General features: G+C 45.6%; 1 protein-coding gene across 6 annotated transcripts; it reads right to left on the reverse strand.

Annotated features, from left to right (window-relative positions):
* Nucleotides 1-101: 101 nt before the first annotated feature.
* On the reverse strand, nt 102-26339 carry LOC102461521 (inosine-uridine preferring nucleoside hydrolase-like). 6 transcript variants are annotated; one of them, XM_089775374.1, is made up of 9 exons: nt 26201-26339; nt 25760-25812; nt 23074-23144; nt 21113-22582; nt 12688-12880; nt 9187-9366; nt 5225-5336; nt 4573-4709; nt 102-4375 (listed from the first exon to the last, which is right to left on the reverse strand). In XM_089775374.1, exons 5-9 carry the CDS (start codon nt 12868-12870, stop codon nt 4025-4027), a joined length of 963 nt encoding a protein of 320 aa, XP_089631500.1. In that variant the 5' UTR covers nt 12871-12880; nt 21113-22582; nt 23074-23144; nt 25760-25812; nt 26201-26339; the 3' UTR covers nt 102-4024. The 6 variants fall into 6 exon arrangements, with proteins under 6 accessions (XP_089631500.1, XP_075772650.2, XP_075772651.2 ...); XM_075916535.2 differs by lacking the exon at nt 21113-22582 and adding an exon at nt 25330-25445; XM_075916536.2 differs by lacking the exon at nt 21113-22582.
* Nucleotides 26340-27557: the final 1218 nt, after the last annotated feature.

Below are 27557 nucleotides of genomic sequence, written 5' to 3' on the forward strand. Positions count from 1 at the left end.
TGGTAGGGCATGGAGAATTAGATCAGGTTTCAGACAAACACAAGCCTGAGAGGAGGCGGAAAGTTATTGGGTATTCTACTTAATAACATGAAAAGATTAGGTTTTTAGTGGAAAATGTCAATTTTATTGGAAAATGTCAATTTTACCGTACACACAAAACAATTAAAATTTTTTATTCATATCCCAATTTACAGATAGAAAAAGTAATAAAAATGTTGCTTGAGAACTGAGTGATTTAAGGATATTTACTTTGTATATTTTGATAGGCAATGTTGGCCATTTATGTTTTAATAGGTACTTTTTTATTTCAAGGTCTACTATCATTTTAATAGTCTGACTCCACCCCCAATCTATCTCCCACACATATGAACATTTAAATCAATAAAGTTTAAAAACAGAAATCAATGTTATCCATCATTTTATATATATTAAAGCTTTTTATGAACAACAGTAAGCTTAGGCAGTCTCGAAAATTTTAAATAAAAATGGGGGTCCGCCGTTTGCTAACGTTTGTGATCCACTGCCTGATCATGAATAAATGCATTTGTATCACTTGCCCCCCCCCAAAGGCTTTCTTTAACCAAGAGATTTTTATGATGAATTATGGCTCAAATTGTCAAACTATAAAACATATGTCCTCTATAATTCTTTGCTGATGTAAGAGTTGTTAGGTGCCTTGCAGCAGGAGCTGCAAGTTTAATAGCAGTCTGAGTCATGCAAGTGAGTCTCACGCATACCACCAACCCATGATGCTGGTGAATATGAAAGGAACTCGTTATTTTTGTCATTTAGGAAATATTGCTTATAAAGCTTCACAGGCATCCAACAAAATCTCTGAACAGTTTGTGACTTGGTTTGACTTCTAAATCCTCTTCTTTAATCAGTGGGTTTTTTGTTATTCTAATCTGTAGCTTAGCAACAGCTATTGAGGACCTATATATTTGTTTATCTCTTTACTTTAAGAAATACTATTGCACACGTTCCTGCATATATACTCTGACGTGCAATCCCACTGTTAGCTGTTTCATAAATCTTCAATGGCTGGTCATTACACAAAAAGGGGTTCTGTGGTTTCTGTCATCCAAAGGGCAACCTACTGCTGCCCATGAAAGACAGAATGGTATGGCCAAGTGCTGACAGAAAAAATAAGCGTAATCTATTAATGCAAAGAAGAAATAAAAGGTCATTTAGAGATTTAAAAAGAGCCCACAATGTTGCTAGTATCTCCACTACACCTTTTTCTTTTGTAAGTGACATTGTGACTTATACCTGTGGCTGTTAAGTAAGCAATAATGTCAATGTAATTTCCAGACTAGAACATTAAAACTATCACCTCAGATTTATACTGCATACACTCAAAGGAAATGCAGATAAAATGTACTGGTGAATTTAAGACTGAATTCAGGGAGCCTTCAGTTATCATGCATTCTTGTCACAACCTGAAGCAGAACTGAGGATTAAAGATGTAAAAAGTTAGCTGGTAAGCCTCACTGGTAACAGGTGAGCTTTACCAGTCCCAATAAACTGAAGCAGCACCCCATCTGCACCAGGCAAGAGGCTGCTTCAGCCCTGGGTCCCCCTCAGCAGCCCCTGTCCATGGCGGGCATTCACACACAACTGGCTGCAAGTTACATGCTGGCAAACTGCACCATTTGATGGCTCTCAAAAAGCAGTTATTTTCCACTTTTTCAAGTTCCTAAAACTAGTATGATTATTTATACAGAAGGAACAGAGAATACGTCCTGAGTTTATACATCCAGGGTGTGTTCTAGATTTTGCATTTCTGGCAGACATGCTGCTGCATTTGGATAATCTAAATGTTAGGTTTCCAAAGAAAATTCCAGTTGCTGTCTGATCTAGTGCAAAGTGTATCTTTCATTCATGAACTGCAGTTGAGGGAGAGCTGACACACATCCCCTGGATGTCACCACTTCAAGTCATATCAAAAGAAGATGGAGCAGAATCCTTAAAAAAGGAGCACAACTAGATATGCAAGTGCAATTAAAGTTCTTAAGGACAGTTTAGAGGAAAGATTACAAGATTTGTAAGCGGAAAAGATTTCTGTTACACCTTTTTAGTGCTGAAGCCAATTTTCTGAAGACCCTTTTAGTCACTGACATACACACAGACAAACATTACATATTACTGTGGCTCTTTGGCAATTTACATTGGTAAATTATGGCCCCTTCTCAGGTTCAGGATAGACACTGACAAATTCATCACTGGAGCAAACAACATACACCACAAAATCAAAGGGTCATTTGACTGCACATCTAGTAATTTGATCTATGCCAGCAGTGCTCCACTACTATATATATATTGGACAAACTGGACGGTCTCTGCGGGAACGAATCAATGGACACAAATCGGATATATGTAAAGGGAACACACACAAGCCTGTTGGTGAACATTTCTGCTTGCTTAACCACAGTTTAACAGACCTGCAGGTGGCTGTCTTGTCACAGGCCAGCTCCACAAGCCAGATTCATAGGGAAGGACTCAAGTATCAGAGGGGTAGCCGTGTTAGTCTGAATCTGCAAAAGCGACGAGGAGTCCTGTGGCACCTTATAGACCCGTGGTCCCCAACCCGGTGCCCGCGGGCGCTATGACACCCGCCGGGCTCTTTACATGCGCCCGCGGAGCAATCTGGGCTGGCAGGTGCCAGCCCCGGGCGCATGGCCGGTCCCGGCCCCGGGCGCGCCGCGCGTGCCGGTGCCGACCCTGACCCCCGCCCCCGGGGGCGCCGCGCGTGCCCTTGCTGGCCCCGGCGCCGGCCCCAGCCTTGGCGCTTACGGGGGGAGCGCCGGCCCCGGGCGCGTGGCACTTACGGGGGGGGACGCTGGCCCCGGGCGCGTGGCTATGGGGGGTCCCTGCCCCCAGGCATGCGGCTGGGGGGGGCCGCCCCCGGGCGGGCAAGTGTCCCCGCCCCCTGGCGCCCGGCGGGCGAACGGCCACGCCCCCTGACGCCCGACAACCTGAAAAGGTTGGGGACCACTGTTATAGACTAACTGAAGTGTAGGAGCATAAGCTTTCGTGGGCAAAGACCCACTTCGTCAGATGCATGCATCATGCATCTGACGAAGTGGGTCTTTGCCCACAAAAGCTTATGCTCCTACACTTCAGTTAGTCTATAAGGTGCCACAGCACTTCTCATCGCTTTTATAGGGAAGGACTGGAATCCCAGTTCATCCACAAATTCAATTCACATGCTAATCGACTCAATCCTGATTGGCTAGGACACTACCTACTTAATAACCACTGAAGGTGCTAACAGCTCTCTGAGTGGTATCCTTCCTGTCTTAGCAATCTATCTATTGACTTTGATTTTTATCTGCTTAGGTTTAACTACCCATTCTCCAGACACTTAATGATGCCTTGTTCCCCCCTCATACTCTCACCCCCTTCCTTTCTCTTCCCCTCTCCTATTAATTTCCAGTTTTCATATTCCCTACTCATAACGCCAGTCATCTGAAGAAGTGGGCTGTGCCCATGAAAGCTCATGATACCATCTACATGTTTTGTTAGTCTAAATGCAATGGAATTATGTTATGTTGTGTGTCATGTATCATAGATATTCTTGATTATTAAATATATTATAACTGATTCTTTTCATTAAACAAATATTGCTTTCTTTTCAAATAATTACTGCTTGAATATCAATCCTTTATGTGGAAGGTTATATCCAAGGGTTAACAGAGCTAATCTGTTCTAGGGAGTTCTCCGAAGACCAGAAACAAACTCCATGATAAAACTCCGACAATTCCTCTTAGGACAGGCCACCTCCCATTACAGCAGGCCAAATTGACAATTAGTTTATAGTTCTAGGCAACTCATTATTGGGGTACATTGGATCCAAATTTGGTGGTAATAAAAGTTAATTAAAAATAAGTGTATGCAGTTTGTGACAGTAGCTATGAATCTAAAGTTATCTGTACCACTGGAATAACTAGACTTACAGTCACAGTTGAAGATTAACAAGATTGGGAAATTTATCCGATTGGGAAATTTATCCGACAGCAAAATGTTATTCTAAAGCAGCAATGAGAAGTGCCTTGAACTTTTCTAAGTCACACTTACTAATGACAAAAGCTTTATTTTCCTTCTCAAGGTGACCAGTCATATCCACTACCATCATTCCTCTAGTTAGCGAACCATTGAGCTCCACACTTAAAGGAGCTTTTATGGATTCTGTGATAAAGTTCTCATCAATTGCAGCAGCCATAGCATAGGAATCACAAGACACAAATCCTGAAGCCTCTAAGTGGTTGACTGATTTTTTGCGTAATGAGTCAATGTATTTTATAGTGTGAGCAAATATTTTCTTCATGAACTTTGCTTTTCTGGTGTCCTGATTAACCCACTCATGATAGAATTCCTGTAAACCAAAAGAATAATGCTGACAATTAAAAAATTGATATTAGATAGTTATTTTTATATTCAAAGTTAGGATGAACTGATATAGGAACCACTCGTATAATCTTATCGATGTGGCCATTGCTCTGCATCCTTGCAGATCAATTTTCACCAGATTTACTTTTAATATGAATGTATAGTAAATATTTGGTATCTTACCCAAGACAGTGAATTGCGACATGTAAATTCCCATGTTGCTATGTAAGTAGGGCAAGTGAACTCATTTAAAACAATATATGCAGCTTCTGGATCAGTAGTAAAATTGAATTCTCCACAGACTGTAGTATTTCCTCTGGCTAACAAAACAAACAAATAAAAAAAAGTAACTGTTTAAAATATTTGCTTATTTTCTATGATCATTTTACTTTTCAATATCAAAACTTACAATATTTACTGCATTTTGTCCAATAAAGCTTACCAAAAAATTGTAACACAAAAAGAGTATGTCAAAAACACACCATATTGTAGCATTAAAATATTACCATAAATTTATTATTACTATAACATTCATTTTATTATAATATTTTAGCATTACATTAGTTCCATAAATACATTTTTAATACCATGAAAAGTACAAGTTCAAGTAAAGGTCATTAAAAGGAATTATCTGCAAATCCAATTACTAAAAATCAAGGAAATTACTCATTATGGCAACATTACCATCTACATCAACCTCATTTCCCATAACTAACCTAATACACAAATGCAGGCAGTCTAACGTCCGTACAAAAAAGGCCAAACAACTGCTACATAAGCATACCGGAGTTGTTAGTTAAGATGTTTGCCTACTGATCATGTATAAATTACTTACATTCTGTATTTCCTCCCATGATGAATATATTTTTAAGCTTCTTAGGAAATGTTGGATCCAATTTCACTGCCAAAGCTAGATTAGTCAAAGGACCAGTGGCAACTAGAGAAATCTGCAAAACAAATAACACACCACTCCATTTCTTTACAAACCAATAAATAGCCCATATCATATTTTTCTAAGTTGCTTGTTTTAAATACTTGTTTACACTTCTGTTAAAGTAACACTCCACCTCTATGACTTCATCCATTACTGATGGATTACTTTTGCTAGAAGAGTAACACGAGGTTTCTTTTGGAATTAACTTCTCTGGGATTCCCAAACAGCTGTAGAAGGGATGTCAGTGAGTAGTCAACTATCCAACAAGCTTATGCTTGGCTAATCACTTCCCCTACCCCCTTGCTGCTGCTGCTATCAGAGGCAGCAAGGAGGGAAGCAGGAGCTGGTGCTGCGGAGAGTTGGCTTAAAAGCTAGTTCCCGCCAGCACCCTTTCCACTGGGGCGCAAGGAAGGCAGGGGTCTAAGCAGGGACTGGGCTCGAGCCTGCTGGATCTTAATACATTTTAAAAACAGAAGCGCAGTGGTGGGGACCTGGCACAAGCTGGGAATCAGCTGTCCCTGCTCGCATCGAGTCCCCCCACTGTGTTTCAGCCTTTTAAATATATTAAGAGCTTGCTGGCTCTTAATACATTTAAAAGGCAGAGCCGCAGCAGGGTTAGCTCCCTCTCTTGAAAGTAATCAAAATGCCAATAAGGCGTGGAAGGGGAGGGATGAAGACAACAGTAGTCTCCAACCTTTTTACACCCAAGATCACTTTTTAAATGTCAGGGCAAGCCAAGATCTACCCCATCCCTTCCCCAAGATCCCACTCCTTCTTTAAGATTCCACCCTCTGCGTTCCCCTCCTCTCCATAACTTGCTCCCCAGCACTTAATCACTCTCACTGGGTTGAGACAGAATGTGTAGGCTCTGGGGTGGGAATGAGGGATTTGGGTGTGGGAAGGGGTGAGTGGTGTAAGCTCTGGGAGGGAATCTGGATGCAGGAGGAGCTGGAGAAGGGGATGCTGGCTCGGGGAGAGGGCTCCAGGCTGGAGAGTACTGGGGTCAGGTGGAGGGTTGGGGTTCTCAGCAAGCTGCAGACTTGTGGATATCAGGGTGCAGGAGTTTGGGTTGGGATGTATGAGGGGCTCAGGGCAGGGGGGTTGGGTATAGGATGGGCTCAGGGGACAGGTTTGTGGTGTGTGGATGGTGCAGGAGTGTTACGGCACAAGACTGAGGATGTGGGAGGTGCAGGAGTTTGGGGATATGAGGGGCTCAGGGCAGGGGGTTCAGGTGTATGATGGGCTCAGGGTTGGTGTGTGGCAGTGCAAGGCTACGTCTACACTGGCCCCTTTTCCGGAAGGGGCATGTAAATTTCACCAGTCGTAGTAGGGAAATGCGCGGGGGATTTAAATATCCCCCGCGGCATTTAAATAAAAATGTCCGCCGCTTTTTTCCGGCTTTTAAAAAAGCCGGAAAAGAGCGTCTACACTGGCCCCGATCCTCCGGAAAAAGCGCCCTTTTCCGGAGGATCTTATTCCTACTTTGAAGCTCATATTTTAACATTTATTTATGGGATGGGTGGGGAACCTGTTTTGGGTCAGGGGCCACTGACCCACAATCAGGGACCACACAAGTGAGATGCAAAAAGCGCCCTTTTCCGGAGGCTCTTATTCCTACTTTGAAGTAGGAATAAGAGCCTCCGGAAAAGGGCGCTTTTTCCGGAGGATCGGGGCCAGTGTAGACGCTCTTTTCCGGCTTTTTTAAAAGCCGGAAAAAAGCGGCGGACATTTTTATTTAAATGCCGCGGGGGATATTTAAATCCCCCGCGCATTTCCCTACTACGACTCATGAAATTTACATGCCCCTTCCGGAAAAGGGGCCAGTGTAGACGTAGCCCCAAGAGTGTTATGATGCTGTGGCCAGATGGAGCATGGTCTCAATTGGGGGCTTGTTGGCCAGGATTCATTTTTAAATAAAACATTTTGTGTTGAAGCTCATATTTTAACATTTATTTATGGGATGGGTGGGGAACCTGTTTTGGGTCAGGGGCCACTGACCCACAATCAGGGACCACACAAGTGAGATGCAAAAAACCCCAATCCTCACTGATGTGGCCCCAGCTGAGACACCTCACTCCTCTGGCACTCCAGCCCCATGGTGAGGGAAGGGATAGGGAGGGTTTAGGTTCAAGGCCTCAGGCCAGATAAATTCTTCTGGGATTCTAGGGTTAGTGGATTTTGTGGGCCCTCCTCCCCCGCAGGCTCTGGCTCAGTGTGTGGGACAGAACTGCAGTGAGTGGGATAGGGATGGGGTGGGGGATAGAATCTGAGTGGGAAGAAGGATACAGAAGGAAGCTGGGGGTAGGTGTCTGCCCAGGAGAGAGGGGGCAGGAGCAGCTCAGACAGTACTCGGGGGGTCTCCAGGGATGAGTATCTCTCGGAAAGGACCTGCAGGCAGTGCTGGAAGAAGTGCACATGCGACTCCTTTAAGAAATCCAGCTGCTCTGGATCCTCCACTGCCATCTTAAACCCCACCCCCGACCCTGCCTCCCTGGTGCACGGGGGAAGGAAGGCAAGACAAGAAAGCATGTGCGTTGCTGAGGGGAGAAGCAGTGTGCACGCTTCCTGAGAAGCCAGATCTCACCCAGAGCTACAAGACTTCTCCTCACATGCTGCCACAGGAAGCCAGCTTTGGCTCCAATTTTACGAGAAGCGGGAAGCTATAGTGCCAGCACAGGCTCCTCGTTGCAGGTGGGGAGAGCAAGAGGGGGAGGAGCTGGGAACACTGCATCAAGATCAACTGGCAGTGCCTCCGCAATCGACCACTGTATTAGACCTATTTTACAGTGGCTCTGAAGAAATCTTTGGTTTATAGGATTCTCTGACTGCTAGATACAAGCACCCAGAAAAAACAGGTTTGGGGAAAGGAGATTTAAAATTATTTTTGAGTGTAGAGAAATGAACTGACTTGCAACAGCTATTGCAAAGAAAATGGCGTTACACAAGCTGAGGTATATTATAGGGTACTTTTCCAGTTAAAATTTATCCCTGTTTCACAGCTTTGTTAGAACATAACAGCAGCCATACTGGGTCAGACAAAAGGTCCACATAGCCCAGTATCTTGTCTTCTGACAGTGGCCAATGTCAGGTGCTCCAGAGGGAATGAACAGAACAGGTCATCATTAAGAGATCCATCCCCTGTTGCTCATTCCCAGCTTCTTACAACAGTGACTAGGGACATCATTCCTGCCCATCCTGGCTAATAGCCATTGACGGACCTATCCATGAATTTATCAAACTTTTTTAAACCAAAACGAAGTATCATGATAATTTGTGGCTCCTCAATTCTTCAGGGATTTTAAATTTCTAATGAAGATCCCAAAAACCTGCTAAATCAAAGGCACAGAGGGTCTTAGCTATTATAAAAGATTGATACTTTGTGCTTACGTAGTAGAAGTTGAAAAAGAGAAGACAGAGGGAAATCTTATTGAAATATACAGCTAAAAGAGGATCACAATGAAACGAGTGAGGGCATGTTTTGGTTAAGCAACAAAAAACAAGCAAACATATGGATTCTTCTAAATATTAAATAAAGATTTTACTCCTCCGGAAGAAAGGGGAGGGTAAACCGGTGTCAAATTCTTTTGCTAAAGAATTATTTGACTAAATGGACAATTATTTGGACACCAGTGACTTGGGACTAGTCCAAGGCTCATGTCCAGGGTTAAACTGAATGCTAAATTTCAACAATTTTTTTCCAGCCCCCCAACATTTTTTTCCAGTACAATACTATGAACTACTAGGAGAAAGTAGGCAGGTCAACGTCTATTGGATCTGGATCTTCCATAGGGTTAGAAAGGCAAAATAATTTCAGCTGCTTGCTGTCTTCTGTTATTGCATAAAAAAATAAATAACATTCTCACCTGACCAGGCTTCTCATTGACAAGTCTTAACATTGCAATCACAGCATGTTCTTTCTGTAGATGCTCTAATCCTGGAGCATTCGGATCAGGTACATCACCCAAACCATCTCTTCCATGAAACAAAGAGCCTTCCACAGGACCACCAAGTAAAGGAGCGGAAGCCCCTTGATAAACTGGAATCTAAACAACATGTAAGTTACAAAAAACAGACTAAATACAAGACGGCAGCACATCACCTAAAGGCATCTTGACTTAACATTATCCTTGTACCACTACCAATATTTTTATTTACAATATTAACTCTGTTGATATATAAATGCATATAATCTGTTGTAAGGGACAGATTGTGTGCATGTTTGGAGGAAGTCTCAAAAGAAGTCGTTGTTTATTACTATTGATATCTTCTTGTTACTAAACGGCTAGGAAGTTCTTGGCATGCTCTCCATGCAGTCTAATCTGAAAAGGAACAAAGAATGGATGTATAGCTAGAAAGCGTGGCGAGAACTAATTTTAAGACCGTGAAACTACCTGCTTCAATCACCGGAGAAACTAGCATACTGCATTACCCTCCCTTCACCTGAAGCTCTAAAGGGCAGGACCTAGAGACCAAAAAAGGAGTGTCTGCTAGGCACGTAAAATCCCAGTTACTAAATTAATCCACTAAACATTAGGTTTTCCTAGCATTTAACTAGTTAGCAGACTAAAGCAGGATCCCGGGCTGGGGACTGCTCCAACCTGGCTCCCAACTCCTGCTGGAGCAGCCCCTGCCCACGTCAGATCTGAGCTCAACGCGGACAGAGGCAGAACAGCCCCTGCCTGTGGGGCACCCAGGCCTCCCGTGGACAGAGCTACTCTGGCCTGGGCTCCTTGTGGACAGTCATATTTTGAAAGGAGGCCTCGCTAGTTAGCCACCTTCATTTGGAGGAGAGCAGTGAAGTACACCTTGCAGTTGAATTGCTACAGCTTATTTGGATCCTTTTCTGTATCAATTTAAAAGGTCCCTGTTGTTCTGACCCTAGAAAAGAACCCAGTGTAGGATATAAATAAAAAAACAAATATTCAAAAAGAACCTAGTGTCTACTGTCCACTCTTTTTTACATGAATAGGGTGGATACAAATGTATGTCAAATGGCTTGTGCAGGCTCTAGTACACCTCTATTAATGTGAATGTTCATGATGAGCCTATCTGTTGGAGAAGACGACTTAAGAGTTTTTTGTACTTTTCTAGATATACCTGTGGAAATGTATGTCTCAGCAAACTGGGATGACTTACATCAAAGCAATTTAATCAGCAAGCAGGAAACACTTTAATAACTAATTTTAGTCTTATTTTGCTTTGTAATTTTTTTGTTATTTTCCTAATGAATGGTTGATTCTGACCAGCTGGTATTCACTAAAACATGTTGATTTGGAACCAAAGATAGCCTTTACATTAAATTTAGTACTACTTTTTGCTGACTAAAAGGCTATACTATATATATACTTGCACATCTTCACAGACACACACTATTTAAGCAAATATATCTTTTAAATTAAATATATTCAGATTCTTATTACAGTAGAGTCCCGATTATCCGACCTTTGCTTATCCGACATTCTGCTTTATCTGACATAGCCATACAACGTGCTATGACTCTGAACCAGTGATCCAGCCCTGACTTGTCCTCTGCGCCCCAAAGAGAGGAAGAACACCATTGTAACCCTGGAAACAGCCCGGCCCGCGGGCGGGGAGGGGGCGGGCGCAGGGTTGATCATGCAGCTTCCCAGGCTGCAGGGGCCACCCTACACTGGTACCTGACACTTGCCCCCTCACCTCCCCCCCTCCCCTGGTTCCACCTCCTATGAATTTCACTCCAGGGGGAGGGACAGGGGCGCCGGGGGGGGGGGGGACAATTTCCATGTTGCAAACAAAACTGCACGTTGCACCCCGGCCCCCCCAAGGAAGCAGCTGCGACCGGGGATTTGCAGGCCTCCGATCGCTGCAGGAGCCCCACATGGGGGGCTGGCCACTGTCCTCTGGTGCCTGTGCCGGGGGCTCGCCCCGCCCAAACATCCCAGACTGGGGGAATTGGGGCGGGGGAGGCAACTGGCCCCTGGGGGGAGTGGAAAAGGAAAGTGCAAGGGGTGCATAAGCCCTCCCCCCCCCCAGATGTCTCTGCCTCTACTGCAGGCAGCCTGGTGCCAGCCGGGCCAGGGCGAACTCCTTGGTTATCTCCTGGGGAGGGTCCCACCGCCTCCCCCCCCCCCGATCCCCGCTTCTTGTCTAGACCCAGCGATCTGAGTCCAGCCCATCTAGGGGGTGCAAAGGGGCTGATCCACCCCCACTCCCGACCCACATCTGAACATGGGGACATTCTCAGGCAAACTTTTCCCCAAGACTTTTCCCCCCACTCCGCTGCTGCCCGCAGAGGCAGCTGCCTGGTTCGCGAGCCTGGAGGCTTCCCCACGCCCGGGCACCTACCAGGGGAAGTGCCCCCCCAGCAGACCAGGGAGACGCGGAGCGGCTTTTCTCGCCACAGACGACTCAGGCGGCGGGACCGCGGCGCGTCTCAGCAGTCCCGCCACCCTTGTCCTCCGCGGCGTGAAAAGCCTAGATTGCTGGGGGGGGGGGGGGGGCACTAGCTGTGCCCCCCCCCCCCAGCAAACCAGGGAGACGCGGGCGGCGGAACTGCCAAGACGCGCCGCGGTCCCGCTGCCCGTGTCCTCTGCGGCTTTGCTCCGCGTCTCCCTGGTCTGCTGGGGAGGCCGCCCCAGCAGACCAGGGAGACGCGGAGCGGCTTTTCTCACCACGGAGGACGCGGGCGGCGGGACCACCCAGACACGCCGTGGTCCCACCACCCGCATCCTCTGCGGCTTTGCTCCGCATCTCCCTGGTCTGCTGGGGGGGGGGCTGCCCCAGCATACCAGGGAGACGCGGAGCAGCTTTTCTTGCCACAGAGGACATGGGCGGCAGGACCGCCGCAGCGCGTCTCGGCGGTCTGCTGGGGGGGGGGGGACGCAGCTAGTGCTGGGTTCCCTCACCCCATTCGTAAGTAGGGATCCGACATAAGTCGGATCCACGTAACCCGGGGACTGCCTGTAATAACATTAATCACGATTAATCACACTGTTAATAATAAAATTCCAGCTGACCCCAGGTTCCTTGCAGTGCTGCCTCTTTGAAATGCCGCTGTGGTGTTTCAAAGGGGCAGCTCTGGGAGCCCAGAATCAGCTGTGCAGCACTGCCCCTTTGAGATAACTGCCTCAGCGTTTCAAAGGGGCAATGCTGTGGGAGCCTGGGATCAGCTGATCCTGGGCTCCATTCGTGCTGTCCCTTTGAAACACCGTGGCAGCATTTCAAAGGGACAGCGCCACGGAAACACCTGTGATTAATGCACATTAAAAAATTAATCAGTTAATTCTGCCCTGCGTTAATCGCAGGCATTAACGCACGTTAATTGACAGCCCTAATTTTTAAGCAAGACCTGGCACCCATTCCCATACATTTAAGGGACTGATTACCTCAAGCCTGTTACAAACTTGTAGCACACGAAGTACATTTTTGCAGACATTTTCCAACTGTGTGTTTCCATAGCAACATGTAATTCCCAGGATTTCAACATTGGAAGATACTAAAGCCATCATTAGGGCTTGAGCATCATCAACTCCACAGTCAGCATCAATCAACAGTGACTTCTTTGCCATTTTAAAATACCTACAAAACATTTACAAGCAGATTAGACAACTAATCTAATAATTAAGATTAAGGTACAGTAGTTCATGTAGAGGAAAAAATATTCTAAGGATATGGCTACAGTTTTAACTGGGTTTTAATTCAACCGCTTACAAATTATTTGCCAAAACATTTTTCTACAGACATTTGTTTTCAGTTTCTATCTGACTTTTTTATAATGCTTTATGATAACATAGCATAAGAATCCATCCACCTTTATTTTTAAGAGAAAATGTCAAGAATCACTAATTTGTAAATCAGGATCTTAAAAATAAGTTCTTAACTGAAGCTTTTGAAAAGTTTTGGTAAATTAACTACAGTATTTGTGCAGTAACTTAAAAAAATCAGCCATGAGTATGTATATTCACACCAAATTAAAATAACTGAAGATATTGTAAATCATCATGTAATGCCAGTTTATTTTAAAATTGAGATGATTTCTTAATTCCAATGAAGAAGTCAGTAGTAATGTGGCAATCAAGTAAATTATAACCTGGGAAAGGGTAGAGATAGTACATACATAAAAGGGTGGTGGTAGAAAAAGCATTCAAAACTGAGGGAAACCAGCACAAAATTATATGAGCTGGCCCACAACTTTAATACCTACCTTCCTTAAAGCTTCCTTTTGAAACATAAAATAGCATATTGTGGTCTCCACAGCAATTATCTTAAATTAGATTAGGAAATATTATTTATACTCAGTAGAACTGCAACCATTTTCTGCAACTGTAAATTCTTGTATCTTAGGCACCCGCTTCTATTTTTTCCCAGGGAGTCTCCACAGTGCTGTCTGAAGGCCCTGCCTCTTGCCCCCAACTCCACCCCCTTCTCAAGGCCCCCCACTGCTGCTCCCTGCTCCGCCCACAAACCCTTCCCTATCCACCAAACAACTGTTTGATGACAGCTGCTGATCAATGGTGAGGTAGTGGCACCAACCAGCTGTTTGGTGGTACCCCAATAAACCCATCTAGGGCTGCTGCCAAATAACTGTGGCTGGTGGGTACTAAGCACCCACAGAGTCAGCACCTATTCATCTGTCAAATCTTGTTGACATTAGCGGTATTGCCATATTTGCTTTCTGTGACTTAGCTTGTCTCTGAAGTTCAAAGTCCACCCTTTTAACTTAACTCAAAACTTCACTGATTTCCCTCCTGGACAAGGTTCCCTCTAAACTGCACAGGAACATGGCATGACAGCTGTTTAATGAGCCCACACATCCAGGGGCTCAGGGCTCCATGCACAGAACTGCCTGGCTGGGAAAGGGGCACTTCTCCCTCACCTACAGCAGCTGCTCCCAACACTACTTCATTCGCTATGCTTCCCTGGGAAAGTTCTTTGTTTTCATCTTTTGGAGCCACTATTAAATTTGCACCAATACTTTTGGAGACAAGTCGCTATTAGGAACGCATATTGACATACTCCCCAGTCACATATCCTAAGGCATTCCTGCAAGAGTTGTATTCAGTTCTTTCTCCTCCTACTTCATCTCTAATAAGATGCTCAGTCCTGCTTGCTTGGACCTGTTTGAGAAGTCTTTTGGCAGAGAAATTTTTTTTGGTCATTGTCTCTCAACATTATAGTCATCCAACTAATACTACTACATTGTTCCACTTGAGCAATAGTGGGAGAATACTATCCCAAAACAGGTGCTGTTAGGTGCCTTAGGTAGCCAATTTCTAGAAATCAGCATAACTCCTACTGATTTTACAGCACAAGAAATATATGTAAAATGCCAGGAAAAGTGTTTTGCTAAAACCTGTTGTCAGCATGACCTCTGGAATGGTGGCTGAAGCAAGAAGGGACATATTATTGTTTAACATACTGTTGTATAAGACAAAACTCACTCTGCTCATGGGTGGAAAAATCTTGGAGGGTTAACTGTCTGTGATTAAAAAAATGTATATGTTTACAGCTTTGTTATGTATGATTCAGCAGATTTCCAGAAAGCTATCAGTCTCCTAAAACATTATACCAGGCCACAAATTACCAGTGTTTACATCAGTATGGCAGGTGAGTTGTGTTTCCAAATGTGCTCTCTTGTTTTCAGAATGCATTCTGTCCAATCACACCACCTTTTCTTTTTATTCACATCTTTCTGGTTTTACCATTCCTGTCCTGAATTACTATGGTCATACTTGCTACATTCTTGAAGGCTGTTACGTTATTTGTGTAATCCTGCTAGATAGTGCTAGCAGCTGCCAGGGACAGGTTAAATAGCTAGGGGTTCCTTTTCATCCACATAATAGACTTGAGCACCTACTCCATTATCTGCAAAATTCAGGGTATGCCTAGACTGGCAGGTTTTTCCAGGATACGCATACCTCGTTTTGTGTGAAATAAGGGCTCCTCCCAAAGAGGAGGCTTTCCCTCCCATTTGGCCACATCTACAGTGGGCCAAATGGCAGGAATGCTGCTTCTGTGAAAACAATCATAATAAGCTAGACTTAGCTTCACACACACACTCCAGGGTGTCTATGAGGCTAAGTATATACTGCATAGTTTTCCCGGGATAACTCAGCTATCCCGGAAAAAAAAGGTGTATCCAGGGAACATGTGTGCTCTTTCGGAAAAAGGTGTGTGTGGACAGGGAGGAGGGAGTTCTTTCAAAAGAGGAGGAAAGAGGAAAAAGCACAAGTGCCCCGGTGGCCATCTCATCCATAGTAATCACAGCTTAAATGCAAGATAAAGTCCATTCATCTTTTCCCATGTGCTTTGGCAGTGTGGATGCTCTCTTTGGGAAGAAGTTTTCAGATCTCTTTTGGAAAAGTTTCTTCTGATACAAGTCTGCATTCTAGACATAGCCTCAATAAAGGAGGGAGAGAACTAACATGGCACTAATTTGGGAAAACGCCACGGTTAAACTTCCAATATCAAGTGGATTGAGCAGTGACCTTTGCCTCTCAGGCTCACAAGTCCAGCAATGTAAGTGTACCATTCACATGCCCAAGCATTTTCTGTCCCCCTCTCACAGTTGCCTCCCTTGGTCATGTTGGACCAGATCTCTGAGGTGATTTTCAGACCTCATCTCCCACCTGTGAGTGGGCTGGGGATCGGGGACATCTCAACTACTCTGTCTGCCACTCGCCACTACTCCTGCAAGCTGAATGCTGCCTTCTCCCATAGGCCCCTTGCCAGCCATGTGGTCCTGCCAGCTGCTCAGCTGGCCACCGGCTGTTACTCCCACTGGCCAGCTGTGTGCTTCTGTCAGCCACCTTGCTGACTACCTGCTGTAAGTGGGTTTGGATATGGGCCAAAGTTAGTGCTATAGCTCTGTGATTTCAGATTCTTAGTGATTTAAACTCTCAACCCACAGTGGAGGTGAGCAGAAAATCAAGAGACCACGTATGGAGTCTGATATAGTTCTGTCATTAGAACAGGAATGTTTAGGGGAGAAACAGATTGAACTACTCTTATAGCTCATTCTTGGAGGACATTTAACCTGCTGCTTCAAACTCCTTCCTGCCCCCCCTCCTCCCATTCAATCCAATTGAGTCTTGAAGGTGAAAGGCTCATCCATCCCAGATTTTTTGCAATGACAATATCGATCCTGCAAGCACTGCTGTCATCTTTTCCAATTCCTATATTTAGGGTTAACTTTCTTCTTGACCACACAACAGCCAAATTAATTACAATAGGCAAAAATCCATTCTAACAATTGATCATCCATCATGCGTATAGCACTAGCGGACATTGAATTACATAACCACACCCAGGATTTCTTTCCTATTCCAGCATGAGCTGTTTTTACATTCATGATGTAAAACACTAGTTGACTATCTGATAAGCATTTGCTTATCGGACAGTATGTTGACTGGTCAACAAGTCAATTACCTCACTTCGTTGATGCCTCTATAAAATGGCACTGCCATTTTGAAACCCATAGGCTACATCTACACTCTGCCTATCTTGCGGAAGAGGAAATGCAAATGAAGCGCAAGAAGTTGCTAATGAGCACTTCATTTGCATGTCTTCTTCTGCAAGATAGGCAGAGTGTAGACCTAGCCCATGACAGCTTTTCAAAGGGGCAGACATTGCACAGCTGATCCTCAATAGGTCGTGTGGCTGCTGCCACTTTAAAATGCCACCTGTGTGCCTTTCAAATGGGGCAGCTGTGGAGCCTGAGGTCAGCTGAGGATTTCCCAGCTGATCCCAGGCTCCTGGCTGCATTTCCCCAGGACCTGGTGTCAACTGGTGAGTCCCCACCTGAGCCTGGCCTCCACAGCAGCTGCCCCTTTGAATCGCCACGGGATCTCTTGTGTATTTCAAAGTGGGCACCTGCGTGCAGCCTGGAGTCAGTGGAAATTCCCACTGGCCCCGGGCTGTATGCAGAGTTCCACCTTCCTCCTTTGAAATGTACAAGAGTCCCTGTACATTTCGAAGGAGGAAGGTAGAAGTGCATATCAATTAGTCAAAGGAAATTTCATCAACTAGTCAACCGCTGTGACAGGGTCAGTCCTACTCCTGGGCCCCAGACCCATATTCAGTCCACAATCTCCTGTCTAGGTACTGCGGCACAGGTTTTGCCTACCCCTTTCTTTAGTAAAATCACTGTCAGCTTCTGGTCAGCTTGGGCTGGGTTACCAGTCCTCCCCAGTTACCTCCTGGCTTCTCTGCTGGGGAAGGGAGATCAAACATTTCCTGTTACAGTTCCTCACCTTGCCCCTCTCTTGGCAAAAACTGTTGTTCTCTTTGTCAGAGCCTTCCATTCCTTATCAATAGTAACTCCACCTCTATCAGTCCTCACTCACATCAGGTCACCTCTCCCTCCCACACAGGGAAGGCTTTTAAAGAGGTCCTCTGGCAGCCTTAATCAGCTCACCTGACCCTTATTTGATTTATAGTAACCCTATCTCAGCTGCCCCTAATTAACCCCCCCCTTCAGAGAGAGTCCTATAACCTGTCCTATCACACTGCATTTTAAGATCCTTAATTTACATATCAACAGTAGAATTCCTTGCGAGACTATACAACTGAGGCTATGTCTGGACTTCAGGTTTTTGTGCAAAACCCTTTTTGAAGAAGAGATCTTCCTAAAAAATTCTTCTGCAAGAAAGCATCCACACTGCAAAAGCACATAGAGAAAGCAATCGACTTTTTCGAAAGATAGCGACCAGACTGAATGGATGCTCTCTTGAAATGAAACTCTGATTGCTATGCACAGAATGTCTACCAGGGCACCTGTGCTTTTTCCTCCTGCCTCTGTTTGCACAAAAAAACCCTCTTCTTCATCCACACATACCTTTTTGCGAAAGAGCTCATTGACAAAAAGGTATTCCTACGCTGGAAAAACCCTTCTGTTCTTTCACTTTTATTGTGCAAAAACTTACTTGAGGTGTGGACATAACTTCAGTTTGGTCAGAAAACAGCCATTTCTCCAACAAAACTGTATTTGAGAAATACCCTAAGTGAGCATTACCACACACACGATGCATTTCCCCTTTCATCTAGCTGCCTTGGAAGCAGTGGTTGTTTATATTTTTTGGATTCAATCTAGCCATATTTTGTAACTCATAAAGATTTACAAATTATGCACATCATCTGTTATTTTCTTATGTGTGTCTTGTGATTGGCCTATGATATCTGCAGTCTTGATTTAGCCTTACTTTTATTAGATTTATGCACTATCCACCCTGTACCTTCCAAATGTCCTTTCACTCTAATAAGGACTGATACTTACAGTGTGCACTGATTTTATTATGATTTTATTATGTGGAAGTTGGAGGCAAATGTTTTTCCGTATACTGATTCTGAAAGTGTTCATGCAGTGTAATTGTGAAACTGTTTTCAAGAAACTTATTAACACTTCTGCTACTTAATTCCTGATAGCTATAAAGCAAACTTAAAAAATCAAGTACTTAAACTGAATGTGCTTAGTAATGTAAATTGTGCAAAGATTTTTGATAGACCCAGGCTAATTACTCATAGTATGTGGGTAAGACACAGTGGCATAAGAGGGAAAGGTGTTGGTTAGACGGGAAACAGCAGATAGGGTGATATATGGTGAACAAGTGAGACAATCTGAAAGCAAGTGTGTTTATAAGCAGTAAGTCATTGCAAGCCATGAAGACAGAGACATGAACAGGATTTCTGTGCACAGGATGGCCTGAGGCAGGTTGCGGCAGCTGGCACCGCAGGCGGGCGGCGCAATTGGCACGCCCCACCCCCCTGCACGGCCGTCAATGGCCATGATGTCATCATCGGGCAACTGCCTAGTTCGCCTAGGCTCACGGGCCGCCCCGTCTATGCAGATACAGAAACTGAAAAAGACAAATTCAAAACCCATTTATACAGTCTGATACTGCACTGCATACAAATTTCAGATTCTTCACGACACAATTAACCAAATAATCTGCATCTTGCTAGACAAGCAAAATCATGCAACATAGCAAATAAACTGATGGGCACAACTGTGGGCCAGTCATCTTACAGGTACTGAATCCCAAATTGTCATTATAATTTGTGAATTATGTGCCTGTCGAGGGGCAACCTACTATAAGAGGCCCCTCAAGCTTCATCCCCTTGCGGCCTACCTGTTGGAGTCTGAACACATGTTCCCCCCTCCATACACAGTCTTTATAGTACGGTTAATATGGCCTTTCAGACTACTTTACAGGCCTGTAGGCAAATTTGACTCCATCGAGCCAGCTACGGAGGGAGTGGAGGTACCTATGCCCTCCAACTCCAGTGGGTTACTCTGTAGGCAAGGCTGAGGCTACTGCCTCCCTCAGCAAGGAATCCTGCCACAACATGCTGAACGCTCTGGATAAACTCCCTATCCTGGTCTACTTCCTACTGTGGTCTGGTGGACGTGTTCCTAGGATTGCCAGGTGTCCAGTATTCATCCGGACAGTCTGGTATTTTTGCCTCCTGTCCAGTAAAAAAAGTCAGAAAATACCGGACACCTACGATGTCCGGCGAAAATGCCGGGCACTTGGCAACCCTACAAACACTCAGCACCTCCCAACACCCCAGCCCCTCGACCCCATGCTTACCTGGTTCCAGAAGGCTGCTGGCACAAAAGGGCTGCCAGCAAAAAGACCAAGGGGGAGCAATGACTCCCCTGGGTGTTAGTGCTCAACCACTCCCATTTGCAGGAGGCATAAGGGATCTGTTGAAAAATGCTTTCTTTCTCAACAGATCCCCCTCTAGACTGCAACTTTTTGCAGACAAAGTGCTGAGTCAGCAAAAATGGTGGCCATTTTTATACAAATTAAATGCGGGATATTTAAATCCCTGCTTCATTTGCAATGTCAACCTGCCTAATCTGCATCCCTCTGTCAACAGAGGGATGCAGTCTAGACATACCCTAAGAGTTTCGTTCCAAGAACGGAATTAATTTTGTGTTGTGCACCAGTCCTGAGTTCATGTGGCTTGTTTGGATGTGCCACTGTGGCACCCAAGTTATTAATAAATATCTTATAAACCTTTACCTTTTCTCTCTGCTGCCATGTCTCCTTCCCTTGTTCCATCAGCTCTCCTGGTGCCTGCTGTCCCCCCACCCTTCACCCTCCTCTGCTGTCCTGCCTCCTGCCCTTCTCAATGCCCTCAGCCCTCGTGGGATCTGCCTCCCTGCACCAGCCCTTCTCTCCCCCTGCCCACTCCTCCAGTAGCCCCATTCTGATCATGTGAGCTACCTCTCCTCATCCCCTCTCCTAACATCTACCTCTGCACACCCGCCATCCCGCTCTCCTGTGTTTCTGGTCCCTCTCCTCCAGGTGTCTGCCCGTCTTCTTCACTCCCAGAATTCCCTGGCACCTGCATCTTCCCCCTGCACCCTCCTGGTGCCTCCTCCTTCCCTCACTGCCCTTGCTCCCCTTACCTTCTTTTTACCTGATGCTCATCTCTTCACCACCCTCTGCCCCAGTTCCCCTCATGCCCCTGTGCCCTCACATGACTTGCTCCATCCCTGCCTTCCTCATGCCCACCCCTCCTTTCAACCCTTCTCCCAGCACCTCCCAATCCCCCCAATGCCCCTCCCCTCTCCTCTCCCAGCATCACCATGTTCCCTCCATCTTCCCACCCCCACTGACACCTCCCCCTCCCTCCTCCTGCCCTTTTCCTCAATGTCTCCACTCGGCCCCCTGGCATTTGTCTCTCCACCCTGACCCTTGGTGCCTTCCCCTTTCTTCTCCTGCCCTGCCCCCCTCCCCTCAGCACAAGCTCCTTCCTCTCCCACCTCCCTTCCCCCTAGTTTTCCCCCTGCCCCTCCCCTACCTTCTGCCTTCCAGTTTGTGGGACTGGAGTCTGTCGTTGGGCCCCAGAAGTCCTCGCAGCCGGGCCTGGAGCTGGGCCACCCACGGTGCTAATTTTACTGCAGTCCCCGCACCAGCTTTGGCTCACATTAGCAGGCATATGGGGGTGAGGGGGAAGCCTCCCCCCCCCCCCCGACCCAGCTTGTGGAGCGTGGCTGTGTGAGTGGGTCCGTGCACTGCCGCTCCCCCAGCAGGGTGGAAAGGGCAGGGGGAGAAAGGGCTGTGCACAGAGCGCACCGGCAGAGCCCGAACGCTCCCCGCTCTGCAGCGCTCCAGCCTGGCTCTGTGCGGGCTCTGCCGGGACTCCGGCGACAGCTCCCAGGAGCGGCTTGCCGTGTTTATCCCCCTCACCCCCCTGCAACAGCGGCGGCAGACTGTGGATGGAGGAGGCCGAGCTGGAGGCTGCACACGGCAGAAGCAGTCCCGCAGCGGGAGGGAAGGGCCATTGGGGGGGGTTCATGCCAGATGGCTGTGCATGCTGCAGGGGAGCTTGGTGCTCAGGATACTGCGCGCCACCGGCATCAGCCCTGGATGCCTGCGCAAAGCAGCAAGGGAGACGCTTACATGCTGGATGGATGCGGGGCGTTGCTGCTGCGCCACGCTAGTGCTGGGTGTCTGTGAGGGTGTCCCGGGAGAGGGGGGGAAATGGTGGTTCTGTTTGTAGCCGGATCCCAATGGGTTTTCCGGGACATTTGCCGCCTTTATCAGGACACCAGGACAGAACCCTTACATCCGGGACTGTCCCAGAAAAAAAGGGCAGTATGGTCACCGTACCTAGTATAGATGCAGTTAAACTAGGGTAAAGTAATATGGGTTCGCCCCCAAATTCACACTAGTATAGTGTGTAGTGCAGTGTAGTGTATTCCTACAAATTTATTCTAAAAAATCATTATCATAGAACATCATCCTCACCTAAGGGATATACCAATTTAACTATACTGGTACAGGTTGGACCTCCCCAGTCCAGCAACCTCAAGACCTGACTGGTTCCAAATGAGGGAATTTGCTGGATCATGGAAGTTCCACTGTCACCAGCCTCCCAGGATACAGCTCCTCCCTCTGGTTGGCTCCGCTCCAGTCCCCCTGACACTGGGCTCCAGCCCTGCTGCTACAGAGCTTGGGCTTTGCCACCAGCAGGCTGGGTCTTTCTGGGGATGGAGCTCCCCCAGCCCCATGGCCCTGCTTCTGCCCCACCTGGCTGAAGTTTCTCAGAGACTAAGCTCTGCTGCCACCCTGCTGCTGTGCCCTGCCAGGGCTTCCCGGGCATGAGGCTTACCGGCTGCTGGCAGTCCTGCTGCTGCTGCGCTCCCCTGGTACTGTGCTCCAGACCTGCCCCACTGCTGCTGCGCCTTGACAGGGCTCAGCAGAGACTGGGCTAACTGGACCACAGATGTTGCCAGACCAGAGAGTCCCAGATTTAACAGGGTTCAACCTGTAATAAATCAACCCCCACAACCAAAAACCCTTTATAGACCCATCCTAAAACAATATTCTATCATTTAAAAACATGCTTTGGGAAAGCAGATTCATACTAACTCCTCAAATCCAATGTGTATTTGGTTAAAAAAGCATTTATGAAGCTTACAATAGAAAAAAGACAGCTCCCAAAAATGATCTTTAGAGATACCTACCTGGCAAGCTTCCCAGCTAGAAAAGCTACCACTGTAAGGGCTTAAAATAGTTTTTGTTTCACAGTTACCTCTTTGCATTACACTATTAAAAGGTGACCATTAGTACCATGTTGATAATCTGCTCTGAAATCTTATAAAGCAGATTTACCACATAAATAAAGTAGTCAAGCATGACCTTTCCTTCTCAAAACTATTACCTATGTTGTCATGTCATGATATTTCTCTTCAAGGTGATCTCTTATTAATTCCCAATAATATCCCCACAACTGACATTAAATTAGTATATAGTTACCTGGTATGTTTTGTGCTGCTTCTCAAATCTGGTGTTCTTCTTATTGTTTTCCAAGTATGTTGCAATTTGATCTGGAAGTAAAGAACTTTGTAACATACCACTTAATAATTTACTGGAAAAAAGAAGTTATGTGTGTGTGTATATATGAACTTGGGACTCTTCAGCTTACTCAGTATGTTGGCGTAAGATGAAATTCTATTGGTTATGTATTTGAAAGCTTAGATCTTTGCACTTCTCAGTTTTCCTGCACTATAAAAATAGATGTCAAATAACTATCAAGCCTACCACATTCTAGATTTCTTTCACAATTCAGGGCCTGACTTTGCACTCAATGTTATGTTACAATAGGACCCAGTGCCAAACCATAAAGCATCAGGGGTTGTCCCGTTGATGTTTATTGCCAAAGGGAGAGTCCATCTAAAGGCCACAGCTGAGATTGGCATTTCAGTGTGCTAGCCACTTCAGCCACGGAGACAATCCCTGGCCACAGGAGCTATGTCTACACAGCAGCGTTATTTCGGATTAACTGACATTATTCCGAAATAACAAAGAGCATGTCTACACTGCAAGCCATTATTTTGAAATAATGTTGAGCTGGAGGACTTCTTACTCTGACTCCTGTAACCCTCATTTCACGAGGAGTAAGGAAAGTCGAAGGAAGAGTGTTCTTCCTTGGACTTCCTGCTGTGTTGACAGCGCCAAAAGCTCAAGTTGCATAGTTTAATTCCACTTTAGCCTTGCTGTGTAGCAAGGGATTTTGCAGTCTTAATAGACAAAGGGTGAAAGGGGAAACTGAAGCACAGAGTCTTGTCCAAACTAAAGTAACAGGTCACTGGCAAAGCCAGGAGTAGAAGAGATCTTCTAACTTACACTCAATGCCTTATCCAGAAGATCACATTGCCTTCTCTCATAAAACAATCCAGTTGTAGCCTCCCTTTACCAATGGGTTTACAAAAAAAAAAAAAAAAACAGCTTTTTTTTTGTAATTTGACATTTCTTTGGGGAATTCTGAGATCCTTTTTAACTTGTTCCATTTTTATGGCTAAAATAACCCTTCCTTATTACATTTTGGAAGCCTTTATACTAATATTTACATATCACGTTTGTTGCTATGACCTCTGAACTCATCTGGCTTTCACTGGGATAAATTTAAAATTGTGTGTTTTGGAATATTGGGTCAAGAGCCAGGAGTTCCAATCCCAATTCTAACGACTCCCTTAGTAGCCTCAGACATGTCTCTTGCTCTTTGTGCTTCACTTTTCCCAAGAGGATGAAAATATATCCAAATTTTCTGAGTGTTCATGAGTTTCAGTATCAGCACCTGTTCATCACAGTCTAATATCTAATAATAGTTATGTACCTAATAATGGTTATTTTTATTAATACAACTATTTTCATGGGGAGTAAGTACAGATTAGAAGCCTTCCTGTACTATAAATATTTACACCCGGATGTATACTCTCTCTCCTTAGCTAATGCAGTCCAAACACCTGTTTCCAATTAGAATATTTATTGAGAGCATTCACAAAGGCAAACATAATATAGCACAGGATACATTAAACAAAATTATTGTAAGAAATCTCTTTACTAGATATAATACATTGTCCATGCTAGTGGAAAGCTTTGTTACAAAAGACAGTGAAAGATAACTCAAAACTAATAAGCATACATGTTTACTAATAAGGACTTGATTTCTTTCACAGTAGCTGGCAGATCTGCTTCCTCAGTATAAGAGACCAGTCTCAGAACCGTCTTCATTCTGTGAGACCAAGATTGGCTGAACCCTTTATCTAGCTAAGATACATCTCAGATGAAGCTCTTTGGCATACATAAGTTTATAGAATCAATGGCTACTGATTTAATTTTGTTCTTGGGTTATCAGGTCACTGGAAAACTTCATGCTTTATAATCAGAAAACATAAAAATCAAAGCACTTGTGAGGAGCTCTTTGTTAAGAGATTTTTTTTATCCCTTTGAATTCCCATTTTCATATTCTGTGCTTTAGTTCAGCCTTGCATGCTTCAAACCTTTTTACTTCACTTGGAGCCAATGGACCAAGCAGAATATTTTATCAATCACACAGTTAATGAAAAGTTCACTTCTTGACTCATAATTTTAAAATTAATTTTGTTCTCATAGGGTAGAAATGAGGGATGAGGGAGAAGGAGGGGAAGGTGCAGGGAAAAGCCATGTTTATACCTCCCAAAGAATCAGTCAAGGATCTTTGTTTTGTTAAGAGCATAGATTCAGACATACCAGGGAGCAGAAATGCTAAACATCAGAGGTTGTCAAAAATGATGATTCTTCTTCGAGTAGTGTCCCCATGGGTGCTCCACTCTAGGTGAAGGGTCGCCCTGAGCCGCAGATCGGAGCTTTGCAAAACAGATTCCCCTGTTGAGCCGCACATGCTCAGAAGGCGTCTTGAGCCCTTCCCGCCCTCTGCAGCGCGCAGCTCAACCCCCTCCCTTTCAGTTCCTCTTCAACCGCCCTCGTCAACAGACGGAGCGAGCAGGAGCTCCCTCTCAGTCTCTCAGACTGTATTTCCATTAGTTAGGTTACCACAGTTTTTCCCCCTGTTATACTCCAAGTTAGTTTTCCTTGTTTTCTCTCTTAAAATAATAACAACAATTTTTTATAAGAAGAACGAAACTGACAACAAAATCTCCCCTTGGGGACTGAAACTCACCTCAGACTGGAGTCCCGGTGAACCGGGGCTCTCTCTCTCTCTTGGCTCCTCAGCTGGAAAAACATATAAACCACATAAAAGGAAAGGAAAGGAAAGGACTATAACAACAGTCACAAATAAATAAAACACTGAGAATACCAACACTTTTAAGAAATAAGAATCTCCGAACTATGTCTGCCTCCTCAGGCTTTAAAAAATGTGAGCAGTGCCGCGAGCCTATGCCAGCTTCTGACGGCCATACAAAATGTATTCGGTGCCTGGGGGAAACTCACTCACCCCACAGCTGCACACACTGTGCTTCCCTCATGGCGAGAGCTAGAAAGGATAGAGAGCTCCGCCTGAGGATGATTTTGTTTGAAAAGGCTCTGCAGCCTACAGAGCAGGGGGAACCGCAGCATGAAACCCCCCCACCGCCAAAAACTACAAGGCAGAGAGCCTCACCGTCACACTCTCTCCCGCCTTCTTCCTCCCCAAAGACTCAGGGAGAGGGGCAAGGAAGTCTGAGGACCCCTGCTAGCAAAGCAGAGGGAAAATCCTCGCGTTTGGCACCGGGACCAGTGCGTGCTGCCTCCGAGCCGTCCCGGGACCACGCTAACAACCCAGGGCAGAAAGAAAAGCTGGCGCCGCTTCAAGCCCCAGCACCGCGGAAAACTCCGGCACTGCTTAAAGGGACGGCGCCGCTCAAACTCTCGGCACTGCAACAAAAGAGACCCCATGCACAGCCGGCACCGGTTGCAACTGCAAACCATACTTCTACACCGGCGCCGGCAGCAGACAGTGAGATGCATGAGTCTGCTACAGAGCACTCTCAAACAGCGTCTGACACTCACAGCAGGCAACAGCATTCATGCCTGCCTCCCACTGACTACTCACCTGGGAGATCCTTTGCAAGGCATTCCCCTCCCAGATCTATGTCTCCAGTGTCATTGCAAGACGCTCCCTTACCGGATGATGACCAACATACAACATATTCTTCGCGACACACGTCGCCAAGGAGGTCTCATTCCTACTATCATAGGGCTGGACCACAACAAAGCCCATGGCACCCTTATTGGTCTTACCCACCCCCACCTTACCCACCCCAATGGGGGCCCTGGGATCATTGGGACCCATACAGATACCGGTCCTCAGCCCACTCCACACCATCTCGAAGGAGTCTGCCTCATTCACAGCCCCTACCTCCTGCAACACACATGGAGGAGGAGGAACGAATTTCGGACAATGAATCCGATATTCAATCAATAAGCATCACACACCCTGACGACCTAAGTGCCCAACAGGACGATGCAGTTATACCAGCAGATACAGTAGTGATTGATGACCTCAAACAGTTTCAAGAACTATTCAAGCGAGTAGCGACAAGTCAGCATGTCTCCCTCCAAGAAGTGCAAAAGAAACAACATCACTTGTTAAAGAACCTGCATCCTACATTGCATAGTAAGATTGCCCTGCCAATTGACGAGGCAATCATGGAAACATCTGAGGATCTGTGGAAGACACCCGCATCCATCCAACCGACTAATAAAAAGATTGACAGAAAATACTTTGTTCCACCAAAAGACAACGATTTCCTGTTTACACATCCACAAGCCAACTCCTTAGTTGTTGAATCCGCACAGCAAAGAGCGAAGTTACCACAATACAAAAATGGCAATATGGACAAAGACCATAAAAAACTAGATTTCTTTGGCAAGAAGATATACTCCTCTTCTACCCTACAACTAAGAATATCAAATTATTCTGCCCTCTTAGCGAATCATGATTTCGATAATTATTCGAAGTTGGGAGACCTGATACC

Source organism: Pelodiscus sinensis, chromosome 1, assembly GCF_052426305.1.
Source record: "Pelodiscus sinensis isolate ZL-2025 chromosome 1, ASM5242630v1, whole genome shotgun sequence".
NCBI classification, from domain to species: Eukaryota; Metazoa; Chordata; order Testudines; family Trionychidae; genus Pelodiscus; species Pelodiscus sinensis.

What these genes read in the sequence shown, in the direction of transcription:
- LOC102461521 (XM_075916536.2), bottom strand. Translation starts at nt 12,870, where the DNA reads ATGGCAAAGAAGTCACTGTTGATTGATGCTGACTGTGGAGTTGATGAT. An exon ending in AAGTTTGTAACAGGCTTGAG is followed by an intron (nt 9,367 to 12,687) that starts GTAATCAGTCCC and finishes CATGTTGTTTAG; the next exon opens with ATTCCAGTTTATCAAGGGGC. An exon ending in TCAATGAGAAGCCTGGTCAG is followed by an intron (nt 5,337 to 9,186) that starts GTGAGAATGTTA and finishes TTTGTTTTGCAG; the next exon opens with ATTTCTCTAGTTGCCACTGG.